General features: G+C 58.0%; 3 protein-coding genes across 11 annotated transcripts; 2 read left to right on the top strand and 1 right to left on the bottom strand.

Moving 5' to 3' along the window:
- Positions 1-59: 59 nt before the first annotated feature.
- SHC1 (SHC adaptor protein 1) lies at positions 60-9955 on the bottom strand. 3 transcript variants are annotated; one of them, XM_045876512.3, is made up of 13 exons: positions 9797-9955; positions 6364-6531; positions 5696-5766; positions 5100-5163; positions 4854-4973; positions 4572-4625; positions 4347-4398; positions 4072-4198; positions 3143-3341; positions 2979-3048; positions 2764-2898; positions 2368-2606; positions 60-1625 (listed from the first exon to the last, which is right to left on the bottom strand). In XM_045876512.3, the coding sequence occupies exons 2-13, from the start codon at positions 6526-6528 to the stop codon at positions 1497-1499; spliced, it is 1425 nt and encodes a 474-aa protein (XP_045732468.1). In that variant the 5' UTR covers positions 6529-6531; positions 9797-9955; the 3' UTR covers positions 60-1496. The 3 variants fall into 3 exon arrangements, with proteins under 3 accessions (XP_045732468.1, XP_045732467.1, XP_045732466.1); XM_045876511.3 differs by lacking the exon at positions 9797-9955 and having other exon boundaries at positions 2764-2895; positions 6364-7252; XM_045876510.3 differs by lacking the exon at positions 9797-9955 and having other exon boundaries at positions 6364-7242.
- A 252-nt stretch (positions 9956-10207) lies between these two features.
- CKS1B (CDC28 protein kinase regulatory subunit 1B) lies at positions 10208-13292 on the top strand. Of its 2 annotated transcripts, none has more exons than XM_045876519.3 (3): positions 10208-10363; positions 12051-12178; positions 12777-13292. In XM_045876519.3, the coding sequence occupies exons 1-3, from the start codon at positions 10305-10307 to the stop codon at positions 12827-12829; spliced, it is 240 nt and encodes a 79-aa protein (XP_045732475.1). In that variant the 5' UTR covers positions 10208-10304; the 3' UTR covers positions 12830-13292. The 2 variants fall into 2 exon arrangements, with proteins under 2 accessions (XP_045732475.1, XP_045732474.1); XM_045876518.3 differs by lacking the exon at positions 12777-13292 and adding an exon at positions 12435-12762.
- A 2453-nt stretch (positions 13293-15745) lies between these two features.
- On the top strand, positions 15746-21465 carry FLAD1 (flavin adenine dinucleotide synthetase 1). 6 transcript variants are annotated; one of them, XM_045876522.3, is made up of 8 exons: positions 15833-15967; positions 16421-16614; positions 18212-18956; positions 19485-19632; positions 20081-20179; positions 20260-20449; positions 21084-21157; positions 21251-21465. In XM_045876522.3, the coding sequence occupies exons 2-8, from the start codon at positions 16534-16536 to the stop codon at positions 21384-21386; spliced, it is 1473 nt and encodes a 490-aa protein (XP_045732478.1). In that variant the 5' UTR covers positions 15833-15967; positions 16421-16533; the 3' UTR covers positions 21387-21465. The 6 variants fall into 6 exon arrangements, with proteins under 6 accessions (XP_064449717.1, XP_045732478.1, XP_045732476.1 ...); XM_045876520.3 differs by lacking the exon at positions 15833-15967 and adding an exon at positions 16075-16223 and having other exon boundaries at positions 16565-16614; XM_064593647.1 differs by lacking the exon at positions 16421-16614 and having other exon boundaries at positions 15746-15967.
- Positions 21466-21648: the final 183 nt, after the last annotated feature.

Here is a 21648-nt window from a genome sequence, read left to right on the forward strand (position 1 = left end):
CCCGACGGGGTGGAAGCGGCGACCGAGCACGGGCAGCAACAGGGACCACGACGCCGAGGTACAAGAAATAGGGACTTTAATGAAGAGGATTTCCCTTTGGTATAGTGAGGCCCGTGGAGACACCGTGCCAAACGAAACGGAAAGGCCGGGACCGAGACCTACACTCGCAGCGGCAGGACGGGCTCCGGGGCTCCGGGCCGGCGCGGGCGGCCTCTGCCAGGGCCTGTCACTGCAGGTGTGAAGCTGCTCACACCCGTGGAGCCTCCCCGCTTCGCTCCGTCTAGTCCTAGCTCACGATCTGCTTCTCAGAGCCCCAGGTCTCCGGTAGAAAAGAGAATGCTGTCGGGCCCAGCTGCCTCAAAGGCTGGGAGGAGGAAAATGCCAATCATTGTAAAAAGGCTTTGAAAAGTCAGAGGTGGCGTTACACGTAATTGATTATTGTCATTTTGTGCTCAAGATAAGCCATGGAAAACAAGGAAAATAAATCTACAGCCCTAAAATATATGCATATAAAATAAATGCCTTCCCAAATCTACAGATGGTATTTGGGGATTGTCTACTGCTTTCGTCTCGATGCCCCCGTTCCTGCCTCCACAAACCCACCTGGGAGAGTTACCAGTTGAGGAGGCCCGAATCCAGTCACCAGCCCCCAACCCCAGTAGGAGGAGGCAGGGACCAAGGACTATGCTTTGGCTGTAGAGTATAATATGCATGCAACATTGGGGAGGGGGGAGACGACTTACGAAATGTATATACAGACCCCTTGAGTGAGGCGCCCCCTGCCAGGAGGCACTGAGCAAGGGAGGGGTCCATCCCCCCGCTGGCCAGGAAGGGGAGCTCTGAGGCAATCTCTAAGGGTTGCCTATCCCCAGGGAGAGGGGACAGCTGCCATTCCTGCCTCTGTTCTCCCAACCCAAACTGGAGGGGGTGCTGAGCAAGGAGAGGACAGGGTCCCAGAAGCCAAGTAGGTGTCAGCACCCCCACCCTCGACCTCAGGGGCTCAAGAACTCTTTGCATAAAATATCTTCAGACCTAGGAGATGGTCAAAGGCACAAAGTTTAACCACTGGGAGGGAGTGTTGTTGAGAGGGGTCTGGGGTACCCTGAGCCCAGGGGTAGACCAAAGGCGTGATTCATTCCCCCTTCCCTGGAAAGGTGATTGCCCCATTAGACCTTTCTCACTTCAAGGAGGCACGCTGCCTAGGCCTCAAGCACCCGCCTTCTTGGGGAAGGGGGTATCAGATTGGCACAGGAAAGGCCCAGGGAAGGGAGCCACTCTGTCCAGTAATACTTTGGTAAGGTTCGGGGAGAAACAGGATTCTACCCCAGGCTTCTGACAAACCCTCTCATTCAGCTGGATGCTGAACTGTGTCCACACTATCCCTGGCTCCAACGCGAGGCCAAGCCCACAGAACACTCCCAAATGAGGTCCTGAGAATCAAGGAATAGGGTGGAAGGGGTGGGAGGGCCCCTTCGGGGAGAAAGCACTGAGACGGATCACAGCTTCCGCCCCACGGGCTGCTGTAGACAGAGTTCACTGCCCGCAGAGATGATGGGCAAGTGATTGTCCACGTGGTAGCTGATGAGGTGGCTGACACTCTCAAAGCGGTGATCCTTTGTCCGAACCTGAGGAGTCAATTCAGGTGAGGAGTCAAGTAAGACCTCTGCCCCCAGGACTACAGAAACTGGAATATTCAAGGGGGTTGAGCAAGGAGAAAAAGACCGCGACGGGAGTGCTGTCTGTCCAGATCATTGAGGCTTCTCTAGAAAGGAAATCCACAGCTAGCTCTGGAAGTGGGCAGAGAGGACATCAGCCCCAGAAACTGAGAAGCTGGGGGATATCTACTCTAACGACCGAGAAGGTGGCATGTCTCAGAGGAGGACACACACTACGAAGAAGATGGGGAAGGGAGGCTGGGGTTGCTGTAGAAAAGAGCCCAAAGTTAGGAGGGACAGTGGGGCGGGGCAAATAGGCGACAGGACGCCGAGCTGAGCCCTGAGTCTGGAGATGCTGGGGAGGTCCCTGGCTCCTCTTGGAAAAGGAGACTTGGGGTTTCTAGGCTCTAGCCATCCGACACTGGGCATCACCACCTCTCCAGGATGGTTTCCTTGTTTGTCAGAAGAGGGGCTCAGGAAAGCTGAACACCTTCTAGCTCAGATGCAGTCAGGGCTGGGGAATTGAGGACTGAAAGGAACAGAGCTCGGGCTCAGGGGTATGAGAAGGGAAGGATGCCATCCCGCTGGGAAGGGTGCCCATATTCACATGCCAAGCAGGGAAAGTGGGAGGCAGTGAGGGGAGACGCATGGCTATGCAGGAGCCCTTTCTGCCCCCCCCCACCGCCCCAACACACATCCCTGCTCCACTCACCACGCCCTCTGGGTCCACCAGCAGCAGGTGCTTGGGCTGCCCACTCTGCAAGCCAGTGAGCACATACTGTCCTGGCGTGGTCGTGCTCTCCCGCACCAGGAAGTCCCCGTTGAGCTGTAACAGAGCCTCAGCCTCCCGCCGGCTCAGCTTCCCATGGAACCAGGGCTCCCCTCGGAGCTGCTCAGCCATGGCCATGGCCTGGGCAGGCGGAGGCACCCGAAGGGCATCTTCGAAGGGCTCTGGGGGTTCAGAGAGGGGGCTAAGAGAGGCAGCTGGCACAACACAGGCCAGGACCCAGACCTTCAGGGAGCGGAGGCCTAGAAGGAGAGAGCAGGGCAGAAGAGGAGGACCCGAGTAGAAAGACGGAGATGCAGAAAAGGAGAGAGGAGCACTCACTCATGTCAAAGAGGTCTCGGGGCGTGCTGCCATTGATGGCAGGATTGGGGGGCCCAGCCCCACCCCCTGCTTGCCGGGCCTTGTCTAGGTTCTGGACGTTGACATAGGAAGGATCATCAAAGAGCTCTTTACCTGCTGAGGAAAGGGAGACATCACAGTGACTCCAGCCCTGCCCCCTGCACCCCTGCCCCTACACCTCCCCACTCCCTTCACACCTGGGCAGGGTGGTGGAGGTGGCATCTGTTTGCGAATTTCTGGGTCTCCCCCGACAGGCTGCCCCACCGGCTGCAGGGACAAAAATAAGATGAGACCAGAAGCCCAAACCGGCCACTCCCATCCCAGGTCCCAGGCCCAGCCCACCTCCATCCAAATAACTTACCAGCGTTGCTCCCAGGTGGCTGGGGGTCTGGCCAATGGGTGGAGTGGGTCGAGCAGCCCCCAGGGGGGCTCCTTCCCGAAGCCTCATGTCCACCACTCCCCCAAGAGGGGGTTCCTTCCCGGGGAAGTCATTATAGTACTGGTGGTCAGGTGGCTCTTCCTCCTCCTCATCCCAAGCTGAGCCATCAAAACCAGCCATCCTGAGAGGAACAGGAGGGAGGGAGGGCACAGACAGTGGCCATGGGCCGGGCACCTCCTGCACAGCGGGCCTGAGGCTGGCTGTTTTCTAGAACAGCCGTTCCATCCTCCCGGGAGCCCTGCAAGGTAGCTATTACCTCCTTCCCCAGTGATAGAAGAGAGATGAGGGTCAGAGGTGGAGAAATTTACCTGTGGTTTCACAATTAAAGGCTGGCGGAGCTGAGTTGTAACATCAGATTTGATTTTAGAGTTCATGCCCTCGATTATCATGCTATCTCCCAATAGGGAGGAGAAGCACAAGGAGGCAAGAAGGGATGTGCTCCAGAATAGTTTAATCTCCTCTAAATACTCAATAGCTACCGGCCTTAAGCTGGGCAAGAAAGGTAGAGCTCTCAGGAAAAAGACATCCTCCCTCACCCAAATTCTTGATGGCTCCTACAGGCAGGAAAATGAAAAACTAAAGATGGAGAAATGAGAGAGAGAGAGAGACAGGCCGGCAGCGCGGTGGCCCGGCACGCGAGAGGAAGAGCGGGCCTGCAGCAGACAGGGCCTGGCCAGACTTTCCTGACAGCCACAGGAAACGCCAAGAATAGCAGGAAGTGGGAAACACGCACACAGGTTATTTTCACCCCCGACCCTCTCTGGGCTCGAGTGTGAGCAGTGGAGCAGACCTGTTTTCTCCGTTCGGGCCTGGGGCCCAGAAGCTGCCCCTCACCCTCCGCACCCGCTCACCTGTCATGAGGGGTGACCAGCTTGGGCGGGTTCCTGAGGTATTGTTTGAAGCGCAACTCGAAGGCCTGGCCGATGGTGCTGATGACATCCTGAGCGAGCCCTTCGGGACACTCCAGGATGTGGCAGGCTGGGGGCACAGCAGAGGCGGCCTGCTGGGAGGAGGCGCGGCCAGGGGCCCTCGTCTTCCCGGCAGGAGCCCCTGCTTAGCTCCCCAGGTCCTGCTCACCTGCCTCTCGGACAGCTGGCCCCACCCAGCGCTCCCCACCGCGCCTCACCTCTCTGATTCACCGGGTCTTTGGCAACATAGGCGACGTACTCAGCTGTGTCCTGGGGTGGGCAGGGTCAGAAGCAGCCCCTTAGCTCAGTTTTACAGCCCACCTCACCCCTGACCCCTACACAACCCAGGCCTTTCCAGACACCACTTCGATCCCAGCACACCCTCTTTTCCAGCTGGTGTGGCCCCTACTCTTCCCACCCCCCGGCCCTGTTCCCCAACTCACCGGGTCCCCACCGGACGCAAACGAAATAGACTGCATGTGGTGGTTGGCAATGATCTGAGGGTTAGTGCAGGGGACAGAGAAAGGAGGGAACGGCATGGGTCAGGCAGCCCTGCAGCACCTGGGCACCCACAGCCCTGGAGTGTCAGTCCCACCCTTTTGACTTCTTAGCCCAGGTCCTCCTAAGCTCCTCCTTCCTTCCTGTCTTAGCTCCTGGCCCTGTGACCAGGTCCTGGCTCAGCCCTCCCAACAGTGTTTCTGGCCCCCTCACCCAACCCCACCAACCTGTTTGCAGTCTGCGGCCATAAGGTTGAGGCTGCTGGTGGATACGGTGAGAGTGATTGGCATCCCCGCAAATTTCAGGTTACTCCTCCCCAGGATGGAACTGAGCGGGCGGCTACAGGGCTAGGGAAGGGCCCAAGGATCTCAGAAGCTGGGGGTTCCCCACACCAGGAATCCCCCACCCTCTGCCTTTTGGCCTGCTCCCCCACATTTCCCAGCAGCACACCCAGCCCCATCAGCCCCAAGTACCTTTCTCCTCCTTGTCGCCCCCTTGGCACCAGGCACAGCCTCACACACCAGACTGATGGCCTCCCTGGGGAGAAAGAGGTCCTTAGACCTAGAGCCTGCCTCCCAATCAGCTGGGGCTGCCACAGGGCAGGGGGAGGGGAAGACCAGGCCAGACTCCAGGGGCACTCCAGGCTCTTTGTCGTGGTGGATTGAATTAAGGGCCTTTAATATTTGATGACACGGAGAGGCCACTTCCTGGCTGATTGGGTTAGGGCCTCAGTGGGTCTGGCCCCACCCCCTTCCAGCTACCAAATGTCCCATTCCCTTCCCAAAGGCAGCAGCAACCTTCCACCCACCCTGTTCTATACTCAGGCTCCAGCTGCCGGCTGGCTCTGCTACCTCCCCCACCACTCACAGGACTGGATAAGTTAAGAAGGATCCAGACCAGAGGTGCCTCTTTTCATTCAGACTTAGACTCACTCCCCTAACTTTCTCTCAATCCCCTTTACCTAAAGATAAGCCATGGCTAGCAAGCGACCAAGACCCACTCCCCTGCTCCCCTCACTAATCCAGGACTCCCCCCCCCCCCCCCCCCGTCTGCCCGCCTCCCCACTAACCTGGTGACCTGGGTGCGGGTGTTGAAGTCCAAGGCACGCATTGACTGCAGAACCTCCACACAGCCCATGTACTGAGGGAGGGATGGAAGGGGACAAGTCAGCCGCCTCCCCCCACCCCTTCACAAGGAGCCCCGGGCCTTTTCCCTATGTGCTCCCTAAAGGAAGAGTAAAGACGAAGAAGTTTTGCTGGCTGCCTGCGGCTACACCCCCACTACGTGCAAGATCAGAGGAAAAAGGAGCAGAGGAAAGGGCAAGCTAGGAGGGCCTCGGGCATATGGGAGGAGAATGTGGGGGGCAGTGACGGGCACTGGGGGTGGGGGGGCGGGAGGGGGGTGGAGTGATATCCCCAGAGGGAGGAGGCTGGGGGACACAATCAAGACTCACTCATTCCAACACTTACTAAGGGCCTGCAATGTGCTGGGCTTTGTGCTAAGCATGGTGGGGGGGGGGGGGTGTCACAAGAAGGAAGGGGCCCAGGCAGAGTTGGAAGGGGAGGGGCTGCAGAAGCAGCGAAGAAGCTAGTAAGGTATGAGAAACAGGACCCTGAAACCAAGGGAGGTGCTGGGAAGAGCAGAAAACAAGAGGCTCGGGTAAGGCTGGAGTGAGCAGAGGAACCCGAGGGGTCCGGGAGGGAGGAGGGAGGAGGGAATGGGAGGATGTTCACTCACCCGAACCAGGTAGGAAACCCCGGGTCCCATGACTTTGTCGTTGGGATGCAGCCAGCCCCGCGTGGGCTTATTGACAAAGCTCCCGTGGCGGGTCCACTCCTCGCCCCCCAGCTGGCCCCCTTCCACCCGAGTCCTGCGCCCGCCGCCTCCACTCAGCTTGTTCATGTCCTGGAGGAGGGGCAGGGGGCCTGAGTCTGGCATGGCCGCCCCTACGATCCCCTCCCCATCCTCAGCTGCCCTTCCTGGCTCCCCCTTTGGCCCCGGGCGCCCCCCAGCTGGGTTGGCCAGCTTCAGGTTGCTCATCCGGGGGAAGAAGGAACACAGGGTAGTGGGACTATCATCCCCAGGCAGAGGTGGCAGGATGGGCCCCAGGGACGAGGCCGATGGGGAAGGCAGCTCCTCCGGTGGGGTGGACCCTGAAGCCCCCTCCTCCAGCGATGACAGAGACTCATTCCGAAGTGGGTTGTACTTGGGCTTGGGGGGCAGGAGATCCATGGCTGCTGTGAGAGGGAGGCTGCTGCCCAGCCCGGCCCCCCTGCCAGTCAGGGCAAGGGGGCCAGGCAGGGGGCATCCCCAGGCCCTTAGTCTGACCGGACCTCTATGGCCCAGGGATCTCAAGGATCCCGGGGAGGGTGAGGGACAAGAGGCGCCAGCACCAGCACCCCCGGGTCAGACCGAGATAGTTTCAGGCCCCATCCCCGCCCAGCGTGGAGCCTCTTCTCTGGCTGAGAAGAGAACAGGCTGGACCCAGAGCTGCCTGGCTCCTCCCCAGGGGCGGAGAGCTAAGGCCAGAGACCAATCCCGAGGACAGTGCTGACTCACAGGCTGTAAGGGGCTAAGCCCCCACCACAGCCCCAGCCTAGAACTCTGGCAGGGATAGAGCTCTCCATGCACCACCCCCCCTCCCGCCCCCAGAAAAACCACCAGTAATCTGGGGAGGAGTAAAGTGGGGGTGGGAGGGAAGGATGTAGGAATGAGAAGGAAAGGAGGGAAATAAGAGGAGGTCTGGATCAATCCACACAGGACATGGGCAGGCCAAAGGGAGCAGGAAGCTGCAGGAGGGTAGGGGGAATGAGAGAGGAAACAGGGAGCTGGGGGTGGAAAAGGGAGGGGATCCCTGAGCTCAGCACTCTCCTTCCTGTCCTGGTGGAACACTCAAATGCCCCCCTCCTCCAGGCCAGGCCACCCCTAGCAACACCACACAGTCGGGGGGTGGCCCCAGGGAGCCTGGGGCCATTAGCACCCTCTGCTACCACAGCTGTGGACAGGAGCTTAAGAAAAGGGGAAAGGATGGAAGTGGTCCCAGTGGACGCAGAGAGGGGCCAAGAGGAAGAGCAAAGCTGGAGAAGTAAAGGGAACGAGGTCCAACCTGGGTGGCGCACCAGGCAGGAGCTGGGGCAGAGGACAGGCTGATGGTGCCCCACCACGGCACCCACCATGCCAAGGAGCAGCGGCCCCCAGCCAAGCACTCTTCTGTGCCCCCTTCCACAGGCCGAGTCAGCAAAGCAAGCTGTCAGGAGCGGCTGGGTGGAGAGGTTCATACCCCTCCTCTTGCAGTGGTGGCTAGGGAAGGTGCAGGTGTCCACCACGGAGCACAGTGCCCCCCAACAGCAGGGGCAGAGTCTGGCTGGAGGAGATGGGAGAGTGAAACAATTCTCCAAGAGAAGTGGGGGCTCCAGGCCACCGAAGGACAGAGGGGGCAGAAGACAAATCTGTGCCAAGGGCGCCAGGGGTGGGCTGGGGCTGGACACAGGGAACAGCCCCACCGATCCCTTCCACACGAGGCTCCCAGACACAGCTCTGCTAAAGGGGGCCTTGGAGGAAGGGGCAAAGTCACCAAACAAAAAGTAGTAGAAGATGCGTACAATCCCCACGATCACTTTGGGATTACCTATTCTTAAACTCCAGAAGATACAAAGACGCAAACTATAGTCATTGATAATACCAGCATTTAAATCGTGTTAGATACTGTGCTAAACTCTTTCCCCTGGTCTTCGTCACTCCATTTCCTCAGGCCTTCAGCCCTCAGGCCTAGAGACATTGAGGAAGGGGTTTTGCCCTGGCCTCGCACCGCCCCCTCCTCCCCACACAGGCCAGGACGTCCTCCTCCTGCCGGAGCCCGCACAGTCCAGAGGCAGGGAACAACCAACAGGTGTGGGCGATTGGAAGGAAAGAAAGAGGAAGTCGGGCTCTTTAAATTTGCATAGGAAAGGAGCTTGCCTACTGTGAGTCGGGGTGGCTGGGTGTGGGGGAGAAGCTGCTCGTGGCTTCTCGGCCCAGCAGGGAGGAGGAGGCAAGTAGCAGGAAATGGCGAAAGCCTCGGGAATGTTTCCAGAAGGGAAGGCTGGGCGAGCGGGACCAGAAGGAATGCCCAGACAAGAACTCTGGTTAGGGGGCGGAGAAGAGCGAAAGAAACGGTGGAGGCTGGGGAGTCCCTTCCAAAAAAAAAAAAAAAATCAAACAGCAAAAAGGTCACTGTCCCCTCCACCCACGCCAAGCCACCGTTTTCTAGCAGCAGAGAACTTTCGCCCCTGTCGCACCCGCAGGTCACACGCCAACAAACCCATGACCCTACCAGGTCCCGAGGTGCAGGTGTGAGACCTACAGCTGTCTCTGGGGGCGGAGTCGGTCCTGAGCAGGGAAACTCCGGGGTTGGGAACCCAGGAGCAAGCCCCTCTCCCCGTCTCGCGCCAAGCCCCAAGTCCAGCCCCCTTCCAGCGGGCCCACCCTTGGCAGGGGCAGGGGGAGGTAGAGGCTGCCCGGCCCTCGCACTGCTCGGAACCGGGCGGGGCACTCTGGCTTCCCACCTGCCGGAGCAGGAGAGCTCGGGAGAGCTGGGCCCGAGGCCCAAGCGAGAAAAGGGAACTCTGCTGCAAGGGGTTTGGGGCCCCAAGACAGCGCTTCTGAGGAGGGGACCCGGGTCCCACTCGGGACGTTCCCGCGGGGGCGTGGCCCCTAGGTCGCGCGCACCGGGGACTTCCAGGCGGCGAGGCCCCCGCACGGCCCGACGTGGTCAGGGAAGGGGCGGGGCCTCGGGCGGGGCCCTGGGGAGGCGTGGCCTCCCGCGCCCGGCCTGTCCGCCGAGGGGCGGGGCTCTGGCCTTCTGGGAGATAGGCTTTTCGAGGGACCCGTCGCCAGGAGGCGGGGTCTCGGGGAATTGGAAGAACTACCGTCAGGTTTCTTGCAGTAGGGCTTGTGGAAGCATGTCCGGGGGTGGGACTTCCAGGAAAGCCGGGCGGCAGGGTGAGGTCGTGGACAATAAACAGAAAACGAATCGGGGTTCGGGGAGCCCCCTGAAGATGGGGGTGGGACTTCCGGGGAGGGGGTCTCAGGGGGCGGGACTTACAAATGAAGACCGGAAGTAGGGTCCCGGGAGAGGGGTTCCGGGGTGGAGGAGTGGGTCACCTAAGGGGAGGGAGAAGACCCAACTCACCAGGGCCTCATGGAGTCTCCGCACCGCACCGCACCGCACCGCGGCTCGATTTGGTTCCGGATCACGCCACTGCCTCCTTAGCTGGCCGTTCCAACTTTCTCCCCGGCCTGGCCTCCTTGAAGAAACTTTATTGCACTCACTTCCGGCCTCACTAACCCCTGACCCTCTACCTCAGCGTCCCTCCTTCAGCCGTCCCACTTTCCCGAATCCGCCAATGGCAGCGCGAGAACGCGCACGGGGGCAGGGATAGCCAATTAGAGGCGTGTTTTTTTACCTACGCCAGTCCTTGACGAACGTAAGAAGTACCCTCCAATAAGGACTCGAGGAGGAGGAAGTCTAAGCCAATCCGAGGCTTGAAGGTGGAGTTGTCCCGCCTTAAATCAAAGGGACCAATAGGAAGCGCGGGCGGCGTGTTTGAAAGCGAGGCCAAAGTGGGTGGGAGCGCGTGCTGCTGGGAGTTGTTTGGAGGTTGGCGGCGCGGGCCTGACGGTCCTCAGACTGAGCGATCATGTCGCACAAACAGATTTACTACTCGGACAAATATGACGACGAGGAGTTCGAGTACCGGTTAGTGCCGGCGCGGGGGCCATAACGAGGTCGTGAACTTTGACAAGTGAGGGCTGAATCGACAGGACCGACGCAAGCGCGAGAGACCCCGGGTCGCGGCGGGGACGATCGCGGGGAGCGCAGGGCGCATGCGCGAGGGCCTGGCGGCGCGGGGGCGCGCAGACCGGCGAACTCCGCGTCAGCCGGGAGCCGGGCAGCGGGCGGAGGGGGCGTGGCTGGAGTTCTGGCGGCCCCCTCCCCCCTGCCGGGGTTCTGGAGCGTTCTCGGAGCTTCCCCCGGCGCGCGAGCTTTGCCTTGGGGAGCCTGCTGCGAAGAGGTGGCCGCAGCGGCGCTGGAGGGGTCCTGGAAAGGGGGCGTGGGCGTGCGGGCTTGTGGCGGGGAGGGCTTGGGGGAAAGACGGCGGGGGCCTGCCGGATGCCCCGGTGATGTCTGATCCGGCGTCGGGGTGCCGCAGGCTCGGGAGTTGCGCCGCAGCGCGAGCGCAGCCCACGGCCCCTGCCGCCCCGGCCCGAGAGTCGGAGCAGAGCCTGCCGGGCTTCGGGGGGAGGCGCTGGGGCTGTGCTGGGGTCAGGGACCGGCGTGGGGCACAGCCCTGGCCGCGGGCTTGCGTCTGGCAGGTGCGGCGCCGCGATTCTAGGCCGGAAGATCGCGGGGAGCGGGGATTCTGCCCGAGTCGCATTCCAGGCGTTCAGTGTGACGCCCACACCGCCTGCCCGGTGGGTGTCTCGCCTTCCACCTTAAGGAACATAGAACGGAAGCTTTGCAGGCTCCGGGGACTCGGCGTTGCTGACCCACACGGGACCGTGGGCCCGTTAGCTTTCTTTTCCACGTCTGAACTGCGCTAACTAAATTCTGTGCTCACCGCCTCTTTGCAGGGTTAGGAAGTCGTAAGTCGAGGCGGTGCTGTCTTGGTGGTGGTGGTTGCGAGGGTGTGTTGGGGGGTCTGTGTGTCTGATCTGATTAGGTATTGAAGGCCGTCCCTGTGCCGGGGCTTGTCCATTGAGTGTAAGCCATCTTCACATAGTTAGACTAGAATTGTGCCTTTGCGAAGAGTCTCCGCTACTAATACAGGGAGCGTCGAGTGTATTTTCACTGAGCGCGATGGAGTCTATCCGGATTAGCCCAATTCATGTCAGAGTAATAATTTTTTACCATGAAAGGAGACGTCCTTGGTTAGGAGAACGTGGGGCTTCCCAAAAGAAGTCTCATGGCAACTCTCTTCAAAGTTAGGAAGATGAGATGGAGGGTAGATTTTGGAGGGTGAGACATTTCCATTTCATCCTTTGTGACGGCTCTCCCACACAGCGCTCCATAAGAGGCCTTTCTTCGCAAAACCAATCCTTTTCAAAATTACTTTTAATTATTGGCACTGTGTGTGCTATGGGGCTGCCCTTATAGCATTCTAGAGTAATCAGCAGACTGAGCTCCAGGAAGGCAGGAAAACAGGTGCGTGTTCACTTGAGTTAGTCATTAGTCATTAATGTGTGCTTTTTAACATACTTTGGTGAGGATTTACATAACTGGCCTTTATTTCTAGCTGCCTCTACCCCACAATAGATTATATAAACTCCCTACCATCAGAAACCGATTTTTTTCTTTTTTTTCCTCTCAGCTTTGTATGCAAGCTCTTCATACTGCACCCTGTACTGATGTGAATTCTCCCCATCTTTCCATGTTTCTCTTACAGGCATGTCATGTTGCCCAAGGACATCGCCAAGCTGGTCCCTAAAACCCATCTGATGTCTGAATCGGAATGGAGAAATCTTGGCGTTCAGCAGAGTCAGGGATGGGTCCATTACATGATCCACGAACCAGGTTGGTGCGATGTCTGAAAGCAACCATGGAGGGCTCCTTCACTGAAGGAAAGACAGAGTGATGAGATCGTATAACCCAGAGAAATGGGGGGGATGGTAAGGGTGCTTTATTGGTTCCTCACCAGCCATCTAGAAAAACTGGAGTGACCAAAAATAAATAAAAGGAAAGTATCTGGGAAGTTCAGAGACAACCTGTTCCTGAAAAACCTCCTTTAATCTTTAGTTCAGTCTGAGTGTGCCCTTTTTTTTTTCTTAAGGCCACATATACCCTGGTAGAGGTTATGGCCCCTGCATCATTCTCCATCAGAAAGTGAATTCTTGGATGTGTTCCAAATAAGCCAAGGAAAGTATATTTCTTGATAAGACACCAGACCCCAAGCTGCCAGGCAAAACTAATAAAGGCCCCCTGGGGCTGTACAAACATAGCGAGGGAACTGACGCTAACCGCTCTCGGCTTGGCAGACAGGCCCAGCTTGTGGGTCTGCTTCTAAGGCCATATGCTTAAATCTTAATTTAGTCATAAAGATCTGAATGGGTGATATCTGGGAAGTGCAGAGACCAGTGCGAGCGTGTCTCTTCGATTTCACTCACTCTTTCAGAACCTCACATCTTGTTGTTCCGACGGCCACTGCCCAAGAAGCCGAAGAAATGAAGCTGGCCATCACTTCCAGCCTCGAGCTTTACACAGCTGTCCTTGCTTGCTAACATCTTCCTGATAACATCATTATGTTGCCTTCTTGTTTCTCACTTTGATATTTAAAGGACGTTCAGTCCACTGTTTGAATGTGCTGCTGACTGCTTTGCTCGAGCAGAGCCGACAGCACCATGGCCCAGCCAGATGAGCGCTCTTCGGGCTGCAGCCTCAGCTGAGTGTCACCCCAGAAACCATGCTGATCTCTGTACCCAGCAGAACACACTTGGTAGGTGGAGGAAGCATCTGAGAATAAGGCCGTGGCTGTTACAGGGATTGTGTAAACTTGCTGTTTTGTTTTGTTTCTTGCCAGGTGTTGTATGTATGGTGGTTTGTTTCAATATATTGGAAACTTTTCATTTTATTCAAGAAATCTGTTCCATGTTAAAAAGCCTTGATTAAAGAGGAAGTTTTTATAATCTAATTCTTTAATTGTAAAGGTTTTTTTTCCCTTCTCAGGGCGAACATTACACTCAGTATCATGTTTCTGATTATATTCCCTTCGGTTAGATAATGAAGTTCAGCTCTTTGCTGATAATGAGGTTTATTTCAACATTCAGGTAACTGGTTTTTAATCTACTTTAAGCAGACTTTCTGTCAAACTTCTGAAATATATGTTGCTCTTGTTAGCCTGAGGTAGAGGTTATGTAGAGACATCATCTCATCAAAACAAATTAACCATTTCCTACAGTCAGGGATGCTGCCTTTAACGCAGTCCTGGTATTTGAAGGGCACAAGAGGGTAAAGGGAGGAGGCTGTCAGCCAGAGGGTGCTCCTGTGCCCCACTTCCTGCCCAGCCTAAGGCTCTGGCAGACCTGTGGCCTGTTAACTGTTGGGGGGGGGGGGGGAGACACAACAACGTGTGCTGTTTTTTAAGTGGCTGGTGCTGATGCCTAAGTCATTCCTTAGCGATATTGCCTTAATTGGTCTGGGGTGTGGCCTGGATGTGGGAATTTCAACCATTTTTATGCAGGTAATTGGAGTATTAACCTTTGAGAAAACAGGTGTAAGCTGTAGTTGTTCAAGAAAACATTTCTCCAGGGTGTCCCTGGTTGGCTCAATTGGTGGAGCGGGCAGGCTCGATCTCGGGTTGCAGAGTTCCAGCCCCATGTTGGGTGGAGGTAATAAGAGTAGTGCTAAATAACGGAAATGAAGCTTCTCCCTGTCTTCCACCCATTTCTTCTTATGGCAGTAGTTCACTGGTGGTGCCTGACCCAGCAGCATCGCCATCACTGGGACCTTGTTAGAAATGCAAATTATTGGACTCTACCTTAGACCTACTGAATCAAGAACTCTGAGGATTGGGCCTAGCAATGTTTTAACAAGCTCTCCAGGTGATTCTGGCGACCACTCAAGCTTGAGAACCCACTGATAAAGAATTGGACCAGAGCTTTTGGGGGGGGGGGTCAAATATCAAATCTTTAAAAAAAAATAAAAATAGGGGCGCCTGGGTGGCTCAGTCGTTAAGCGTCTGCCTTCCACTCGGGTCATGATCCCGGGGTCCTGGGATCGAGCCCCAAGTGGGGCTCCCTGCTCAGCGGGAAGTCTGCTTCTCCCTCTGCCTGCCCCTTCCCCTGTTTGTGCTCTTTCTGTCAAATAAATAAAAACTTTAAAATAAAAATAAAAGAATGTTTTAGGGGGCGCCTGGGTGGCTCAGTTGGGCATCTGCCTCGGCTCCAGTGGTCATGCCAGGTCCTGGGATCAAGCCCTACATCAGCTCCCTGCTTAGCGGGGAGCCTGCTTCTCCCTCTGCCTGCCACTTGCCCTGCTTATGCGCTCGCTCTCTCCCTCTCTGTCAAATAAATAAAATCTTAAAAAAAAATTTTTTTTAGGGGCACCTGACTGGCTCAGTCCATAGAGCATGCAACTCTTGATCTTGGGTTTGGAAAAAAACACACAGGGCTTATTACTTGAGAAAGAATAGTCTAGAAGCCTGGCTCTTCCTTTCACTTAGCGTTTTGTGGTTGCTGTGTGGCAACTCTTGACTTCTTAGCCTGTTGCCCATCTGTGAAATGGGCATCATCTATCTTGGGTTTTAGGAGAGTAAAATGAGGGTGGGTGTGGTTCAGCTGTTCTCCAAGTGATGAATGAATTTTAGAGGTTTACTACAGAAAACATAGTCTAGGGACCAGGAGCATCAGCATGACAGGAGAGCCTGTTAAATGCAGACCTCAGGCTCCCACCCCAAACCTCCTGAATGAGGGAGATTTAATCAGCCTATTAAGGCCCCAAATGGGGGCACCTGGCTTGCGCAGTCGGTAGAGCATGGGACTCCGGGTCGTGAGTTCAAGCTGCACCTTGGGCATAGACATTACTTATAAAAAATTTTTTTAAAAGGTCCCAGATCAAACATTTAAATTTAAGAAGCACTTTTAGACCAAAGGCAACTGAAGTGAGAATAAGCTAGAGTGATGTGAGAATCCGAGGTGGACACACGGCCGGTCCTAGTCGGCTGCCCTCACTTGTACCTGGAAGACCGATAATGGGGCAAAGGTGATGTCCAAACTGAGCACTCTCCTGGAGCAAGGGGGGCAAGGCTGTTTCTAGGCAACAGCGTTAAGTATATAGCTTTACCGTTCGTAACCGGTGAATGAAAGCTCCCCTCCAAGATCTGCCTACCGCAGGCAGTGCTGACACTTGGTGTCCCTACAACTTGCGTGCGCTACGGAATAAAATCCCTCTGGCAGCAGCGCCTGCGCCCAGAATTAGGCTTAGTGCCCGGCAGCTCGCGCACACGAGAGCTTGAAAACAAGTGAGAGTCACGCCTCCCTCGCTTGAAGCCTTAGAGAGCGCACCCCGAAGTCCGTGGAGCGCCGCCCACCGCCGCCCCTTCCGCCCCCGCCCGCGGCCCGGCCCCCGCAGTTCCGGGGGGGGGCCACGTGCGCGTCGCCAATGACAACCCGGCGCTCCTCCCGCCCCCTGGCTACGGCGGGCGAGCGACGGCCGATGGCACCAATGGGCCCTTGGAGGTCGTCTGAGCGACAGCCGAGGTGGCCAACTGCTGTGAGCAGGTGCTGGTGTGGGGCGGGACTCTGCGTGCGGACGCCGCCCGGGACGTGCGGGAGCGGAGGGCACGAGCCGGGGAAGGGCCGGAGGCAGGTGGGGGCCTGGGCGAGCGGCGCGGGCTGCAGCGTGGCGGGGGGACGGGGCTCCAGACCAGGAAGGGTGCCGGCACCTGCGGGAGAGGCGCCTGAGCTCCGTTCGGGTCGGGGCGGCGGGGGGGGGGTCGTTAAAAAGGGTCGAGCCACTTAAAGGAACAGGTGCCCCGAAGAGAGGAGGTATTTAAAGGTGCAGATGGCCGAGCTCGAGCGACTAGAGGAGCCGAGCTCGGCGCACAGAAGACCTGTTCAAAGGGGTAGGTGCTCGGGAGAGCAGGACATTTTAAGGAGACTAGAGCCCAGCTTAGAAGACATGTGAAGAGGCCAGGGCTGGGGTCTCTTGTCAAGGGCCTGGCGAGGTCTTCCTCTAAGGAAGAACGTGCACTCCTGCTCTCCCCCATTGTCCTCTCTGGCTCCTCCAGGTTCCCTTGACCCCAGACCCCCCTGTTTTCAGGCTATGGCCCCCAGTGCCCTGTAGACCTGGCGCGACTCCCGTGCTTTCGACCCCTATTTGGGGCCCTGGGTGGCTCCTGGAGGGCCTTGCCGAGGGGCAGAGAAGGCAGGACCATGGCATCTAGGGCCTTTGAACCTCCCCCAGGGCGCAGCGTGACGGCGGGCATCATCATTGTTGGAGATGAGATCCTCAAGGTGTGTCTGGGACAGAAGAGGGGGAGGGTGCGGCATTCTCTTGCCCTTCAGAGCCTGCTGCACATTCTGTTGAGGGGAGGCAGCCAGGGTGGGAGCCCCCTTGCTGCAGGAGGGTCCTCGAGTGAGTCCAACCTATTAGAGGGAAAGTGACCCTTTGTTCTTTCAGTTACTCTGTTGAAAACTTGTAGCAAAGTTGCTATAATTTGCCAAGCCGTGTGTAGGGGTAGGAGGGCCTTTACAGAAATGACAGGGAGTCCACCACCGGGTAAAAGAGGTGTGGTGCATGTGCTATATAATCCAAGAGTTCCAGCCAGCCTGTTGGGAAGACGACCCAAGGCATTCAGCAGAATGAGTAAGCAAAACACAGGGAAAGTACTAGATGGAAGAAATCCCTTTTGAGCAACCAGGGAAGTCTTATGAGAGGTCCTGGCAGGCATGAGGTTTGTAATAGCAATATTGACCCCTGTTTTTTTTAGCGCTTCCTGGGGCCTGGCAGTGGGCTGATTATATCACATATACTTACTAATCCTTAGCACATTCGCAGGAGGTTTGATACTTTTATTATAAATCTCAGTTAAGGGCGCCTGAGTGGCTCAGTCGTTAAGCTTCTGCCTTCTGCTCAGGTCATGATCCCGGGGTCCTGGGATCGAGCCCCGCATCGGGCTCCCTGCTCGGCGGGAAGCCTGCTCTCCCTCTCCCACTCCCCCTGCTTGTGTTCCTGCTCTCGCTAACTCTGTTTCTGTCAAACAGATAAATAAAGTCTTTAATAAGTAAACAAACAAATCTCAGTTAATAGATTATGAGACTGAGAAGCTTGCCCAAGGTTACAGAGCTCGGGAGTGGTAGAACTGGGATTCTCTCTTCCTCCAGAGTAACCCTTACCCGCTAAGCCCCCTGTAGAGAAGGAGAAGGAGATGGGGCTGGGAAAGAACATTGGAGACACACCAGAGACAGCCTCAAAAATTCTGCAAAGGAATTTGAACTTTATTCTGTATACATTTGGAAACAACACATGGCTTTTGAGCCCAAGAGTGGTGCAATCACAGTAGCACATTAGAAAGGTTAGTCAGGAGGCCCGGGGCAGAGTGCTGTGCCTGGGGGCTGGGAGCCTGGCCAGGGCGCTGTCGCCACTGTCCAGATAAAAGGTGCCAAGGACCTGCGTGGTGGCAGTAGGGACACAGCAGATGGGGAGACATTTCAGTAGAGGTGACAGCAGAAGGGCCCGACTGGCTGTGGACAGTGTCTGGGGATGCCACTGACCAAAGGGACAACTGCCAGGAATATGGTGGAGATGCTTAGTAAGTACATGGAGCCAGGGAACTGAGCTGTCAGGGTTGGTGAGGAATTGACCACGGAATCCATAAGCGTAGATGAGGTCAAGGTCAAAGTGCAGAGAAGGAGGCCCAGGGTGGATCATGCTCTCCCTGACCGCTCACGTGGATTTTCTCACTCCTGTGCCCAGTCCAGGCTTTTTGGTGGACCAAGGCAGCGGCCACCAAGAACACGGTGCCCCAGCATCAGGCAGATGCGGCTGTCGCCCCTTCCCCTTTGCCCTTCATCCCCACGGCATTGACACCGTCCCCATCTCATCTCCCAGGGACACACTCAGGACACCAACACCTACTTTCTGTGCCGGACACTGCGCTCCCTGGGGGTCCAGGTGTGCCGAGTCTCTGTTGTCCCCGATGAGGTTGCCACCATTGCGGCTGAAGTCACTTCTTTCTCCAGCCGCTTCACGCACGTCCTCACAGCAGGGGGCATCGGCCCCACTCACGACGATGTGACCTTCGAGGCCGTAGCACAGGCGTTTGGGGACGAACTCAAGCCACACCCTGAGCTGGAAGCCGCCGTCAAAGCCCTAGGAGGGAAGGGCTGGGAGAAGCTGTCTCTCGTGCCCTCCTCCGCCCGCCTCCATTACGGCACCGATCCTCGCACCGGCCAGCCCTTCAAACTGCCACTGGTCTCCGTCCGAAATGTCTACCTCTTCCCGGGCATTCCAGAGCTGCTGCGGAGGGTGCTGGAGGGGCTGAAGGGGCTGTTCCAAAACACAGCCGTGCAGTTCCACCTGCGGGAGCTCTATGTGGCCGCCGATGAGGCCTCTATCGCCCCCATCCTGGCCGAGGCCCAGGCCCACTTTGGGCGCAGGCTTGGCCTGGGTTCCTATCCTGACTGGGGCAGCAACTACTATCAGGTGAAGCTGACGCTGGACTCAGAGGACGAAGGGCCCCTGGAGGAAGGCCTGGCCTACCTGACCGCCCGTCTGCCCCCGGGGTCGCTGGTCCCCTACGTGCCCGACGCCGTGCAGCAGGCCGGTGAGGCCGTGTACAAACTCGCGGGATCAGGTAGGGGCCTCCACGGGGAGGGGCTGCGGGCAGCAGGCCGGGTGGCTCCCTAGGCCTCAGGAACGCAGGGGCTGTTGGCGGCTGCCTGGAAATCCAGGAGCCGGTGGAAGACGGCTGCAGGAAACGTGGGCCGCGTGCGTGCCGTCCACAGCACTGTGCTGGGGGGGGCGTAGCTCGACAGGACAGTCGTACACCGTGCCCTTCTGGGCCGGTCGCGTGACCAGAAAGGCCCCCGGGCACGAGATGTCGGTGACGAGGGGCCTCCACAGCGGGGAGGTCAGCCCGGGAGCTGGGCGAGAGCAAACAGTGTGATCCGGGGAACAGAAGGAAACCAGGGCCCCCAGAGAGAAGACACTGAGGTGGGGCTGAACGGCCGGCAGGGGCACACTCTGAGCGCATGGGGGAGTCCAGACAGTACCGACCCACACTGGGAAGCCATGGAGATGTTAAGCAAGGGCGGCGTGGCCCCCACTGCCCTCCGACGGCCACGTGCCTCTCTCTGTTGGCTTCTTGTCCGTCCGCTCGCAGGGTCCTCTCTGGGGGAGAAGGTGGCGGGCGCCCTGCAGACCATTGAGACTGCCCTGGCCCGGTACGACCTCGCCCGCCTCTGCGTGGGCTTCAATGGAGGCAAGGACTGCACAGCGCTCCTGCACCTCCTGCACGCGGCCGTGCAGAGGTGAGCCGACCCCTGGGGGCGAGACCTCAGAGGTGCCTGTCTGCCCTGCTGTCCAGCTCCCCCCGCTGGGAAGCGGGGAGGGAAGGGGTGGCCGAGTGGGGGCTGGGAGGGAGGTGGCCGTGGTGACTTCCAGCTCTGTTATTGAGCGTCTGACTTGGGTGTGGCCCTGGGTCTGGACGGGAAGGCCACTCTCCCTGACTGGGCCACAGGGAGGTCACAGTCCTGTTGGGAGGTGACATTTGCATACCTGAAATGGGGCTGTATGCTCCAGATCTGAGAAGTGAGAGATCAGAAGGGCTTCCCAGAGGAAGTGGGTTCTCGTGGATGGGAGGGACAAGGAGAGCGGAGAATGGGAGGTTGTCCATCCGGGGGCCAAAGAGAACAGTGCGAGCCCTCTGAGAGTATTTCCCTGCCCACCCGGCAAGCCTGTGCATTCTCCCCGCCCCAGGAAATGCCCTGATGCTCAGGAACCCCTCCAGATCCTGTATATCCGCAGCATCTCCCCTTTTCCCGAGCTGGAACAGTTTCTACAGGACACCATCAAGAGGTACTATGGGCCTGGAGGCTGGGGCTCCCGGGGGAGCTCAGCAGTGCCCACTTCTGACCGCAGCACTCTTCCTTCCTCAGGTACAATCTGCAGGTCCTGGAGGCTGAGGGTGATATGAAGCAGGCCCTGAGCGAGCTGCAGACGCGGCACCCCCAGCTGGAGGCTGTCCTGATGGGCACCCGCCGCACAGACCCCTACTCCTGCAGCCTCTGCCCCTTCAGCCCCACTGACCCCAGCTGGCCTTCCTTCATGCGCATCAACCCGCTGCTGGTAACGGGGTAGAGGCTGTGGGGCCTCCAGTCTCCCGATCCCTGTCCGCTGTGCGCCCTGGCTTCCCCACGTGGGAGAGGTTGGAGCCTGGGGCTCAGATGAAGAACCCCATCATCCGAGGGAGGCTGTGCCGTTGGGTCATTCAGCCTTCTGAGCGCTATTTATTGAACACCAAGGGCAAGCTTGTGCTTTCTCCCGCTAGGCCTGTGCTGCCCAGTACGGTGGCCGGTAGCCCCCTAATTATACTCAAAGTGCAGCTTACTAGAATGAAATAAGGAATTACTGAAAACCAGCTAATGGTAGGCTTTAAAAGGATGAATTCTGTGGCATGTGAAAATTCAACATTCAGTTCTTGACTTGCACCAGGCATGTTTCAGGTGTCCCCATGTCAGGCGCCCCTAGGGCCCATTTTCATGGTCTGCTGCCACAGACCCACGCCATGGGGGGGGGGGGGGCAGGATGCAGGCTTTCTCTTTCACGTTGCGTGGCCTGCAGAGAGCGAGCTGCCCCAGAGAATCAGATAGGAGCCCTCCTCGGGGGCCAAGAAGCAGAAGAGCCCAAGTGGGCCCCTTCCCAGGTGGCAAGGGGTGAGTGAGGAAGAGGGGGACTTTGTGACTCTGCTCTGACCTCCCAGGACTGGACCTACAGAGACATCTGGGACTTCCTGCGTCAGCTGTTTGTCCCGTACTGTATCCTGTATGACCGAGGGTAAGGGTGTTGGGAGACGGTGTGGGGAAGACCTGGAGGTGCAGGGGGCCCGAGAGCCACGCCCCACACTTGCCTCCCTTCTCCTGGCTCCAGCTACACCTCGCTGGGGGGCCGGGAGAACACGGTGCGGAACCCCGCCCTGAAGTACCTGAGCCCAGGAGGACAGCCCACCTACCATCCAGCCTACCTACTGGAGAATGAAGACGAGGAGCGCAACTCCCGGACATGACCTCGCAGTCCTGCCCGCTGCCCGAGGGGGGAAGGAGGCGGTCCTGGGGAGTCGCCTGTCAATAAAGTGTGCCTCTCGAGTGCGCTGCCCTGGCTGTGTCTTCCTGCTCGGGGGGATGGGGGAAGCGGACGGGGGCTGGGGGCTCAGCGCTGGCAGAGCTCCCCCTGAGGGGCCAGGGCGGCGGGCGTGCCGAACAGACTGGACAGGAGTTCACACCGACGGTTCTGAAGGCCAGCCTCACGGGGCGGGGCCCCCCACCACG

This window comes from Mirounga angustirostris, unplaced genomic scaffold (assembly GCF_029215605.1).
Source record: "Mirounga angustirostris isolate CCGP_5_RB_7025 unplaced genomic scaffold, mMirAng1.0.hap1 SCAF_6, whole genome shotgun sequence".
NCBI classification, from domain to species: Eukaryota; Metazoa; Chordata; class Mammalia; order Carnivora; family Phocidae; genus Mirounga; species Mirounga angustirostris.

Bases quoted from the DNA above. Each gene is read 5' to 3' on its own strand.
- SHC1 (XM_045876510.3), bottom strand. From the start codon at position 6,858: ATGGATCTCCTGCCCCCCAAGCCCAAGTACAACCCACTTCGGAATGAG. The intron at 5,164-5,695 runs GTTAGTGGGGAG...CTTTCTCCCCAG, and splicing joins ACCCGCACCCAGGTCACCAG to GGAGGCCATCAGTCTGGTGT. The intron at 4,199-4,346 runs GTGAGGCGCGGT...CTGTGCCCCCAG, and splicing joins AGACCCGGTGAATCAGAGAG to CCTGCCACATCCTGGAGTGT.
- CKS1B (XM_045876518.3), top strand. From the start codon at position 10,305: ATGTCGCACAAACAGATTTACTACTCGGACAAATATGACGACGAGGAG. The intron at 10,364-12,050 runs GTTAGTGCCGGC...TTTCTCTTACAG, and splicing joins GACGAGGAGTTCGAGTACCG to GCATGTCATGTTGCCCAAGG. The intron at 12,179-12,434 runs GTTGGTGCGATG...TTTTTTCTTAAG, and splicing joins TTACATGATCCACGAACCAG to GCCACATATACCCTGGTAGA.
- FLAD1 (XM_064593647.1), top strand. From the start codon at position 15,761: ATGACAACCCGGCGCTCCTCCCGCCCCCTGGCTACGGCGGGCGAGCGA. The intron at 18,957-19,484 runs GTAGGGGCCTCC...GTCCGCTCGCAG, and splicing joins GTACAAACTCGCGGGATCAG to GGTCCTCTCTGGGGGAGAAG. The intron at 20,450-21,083 runs GTAACGGGGTAG...CTGACCTCCCAG, and splicing joins TGCGCATCAACCCGCTGCTG to GACTGGACCTACAGAGACAT.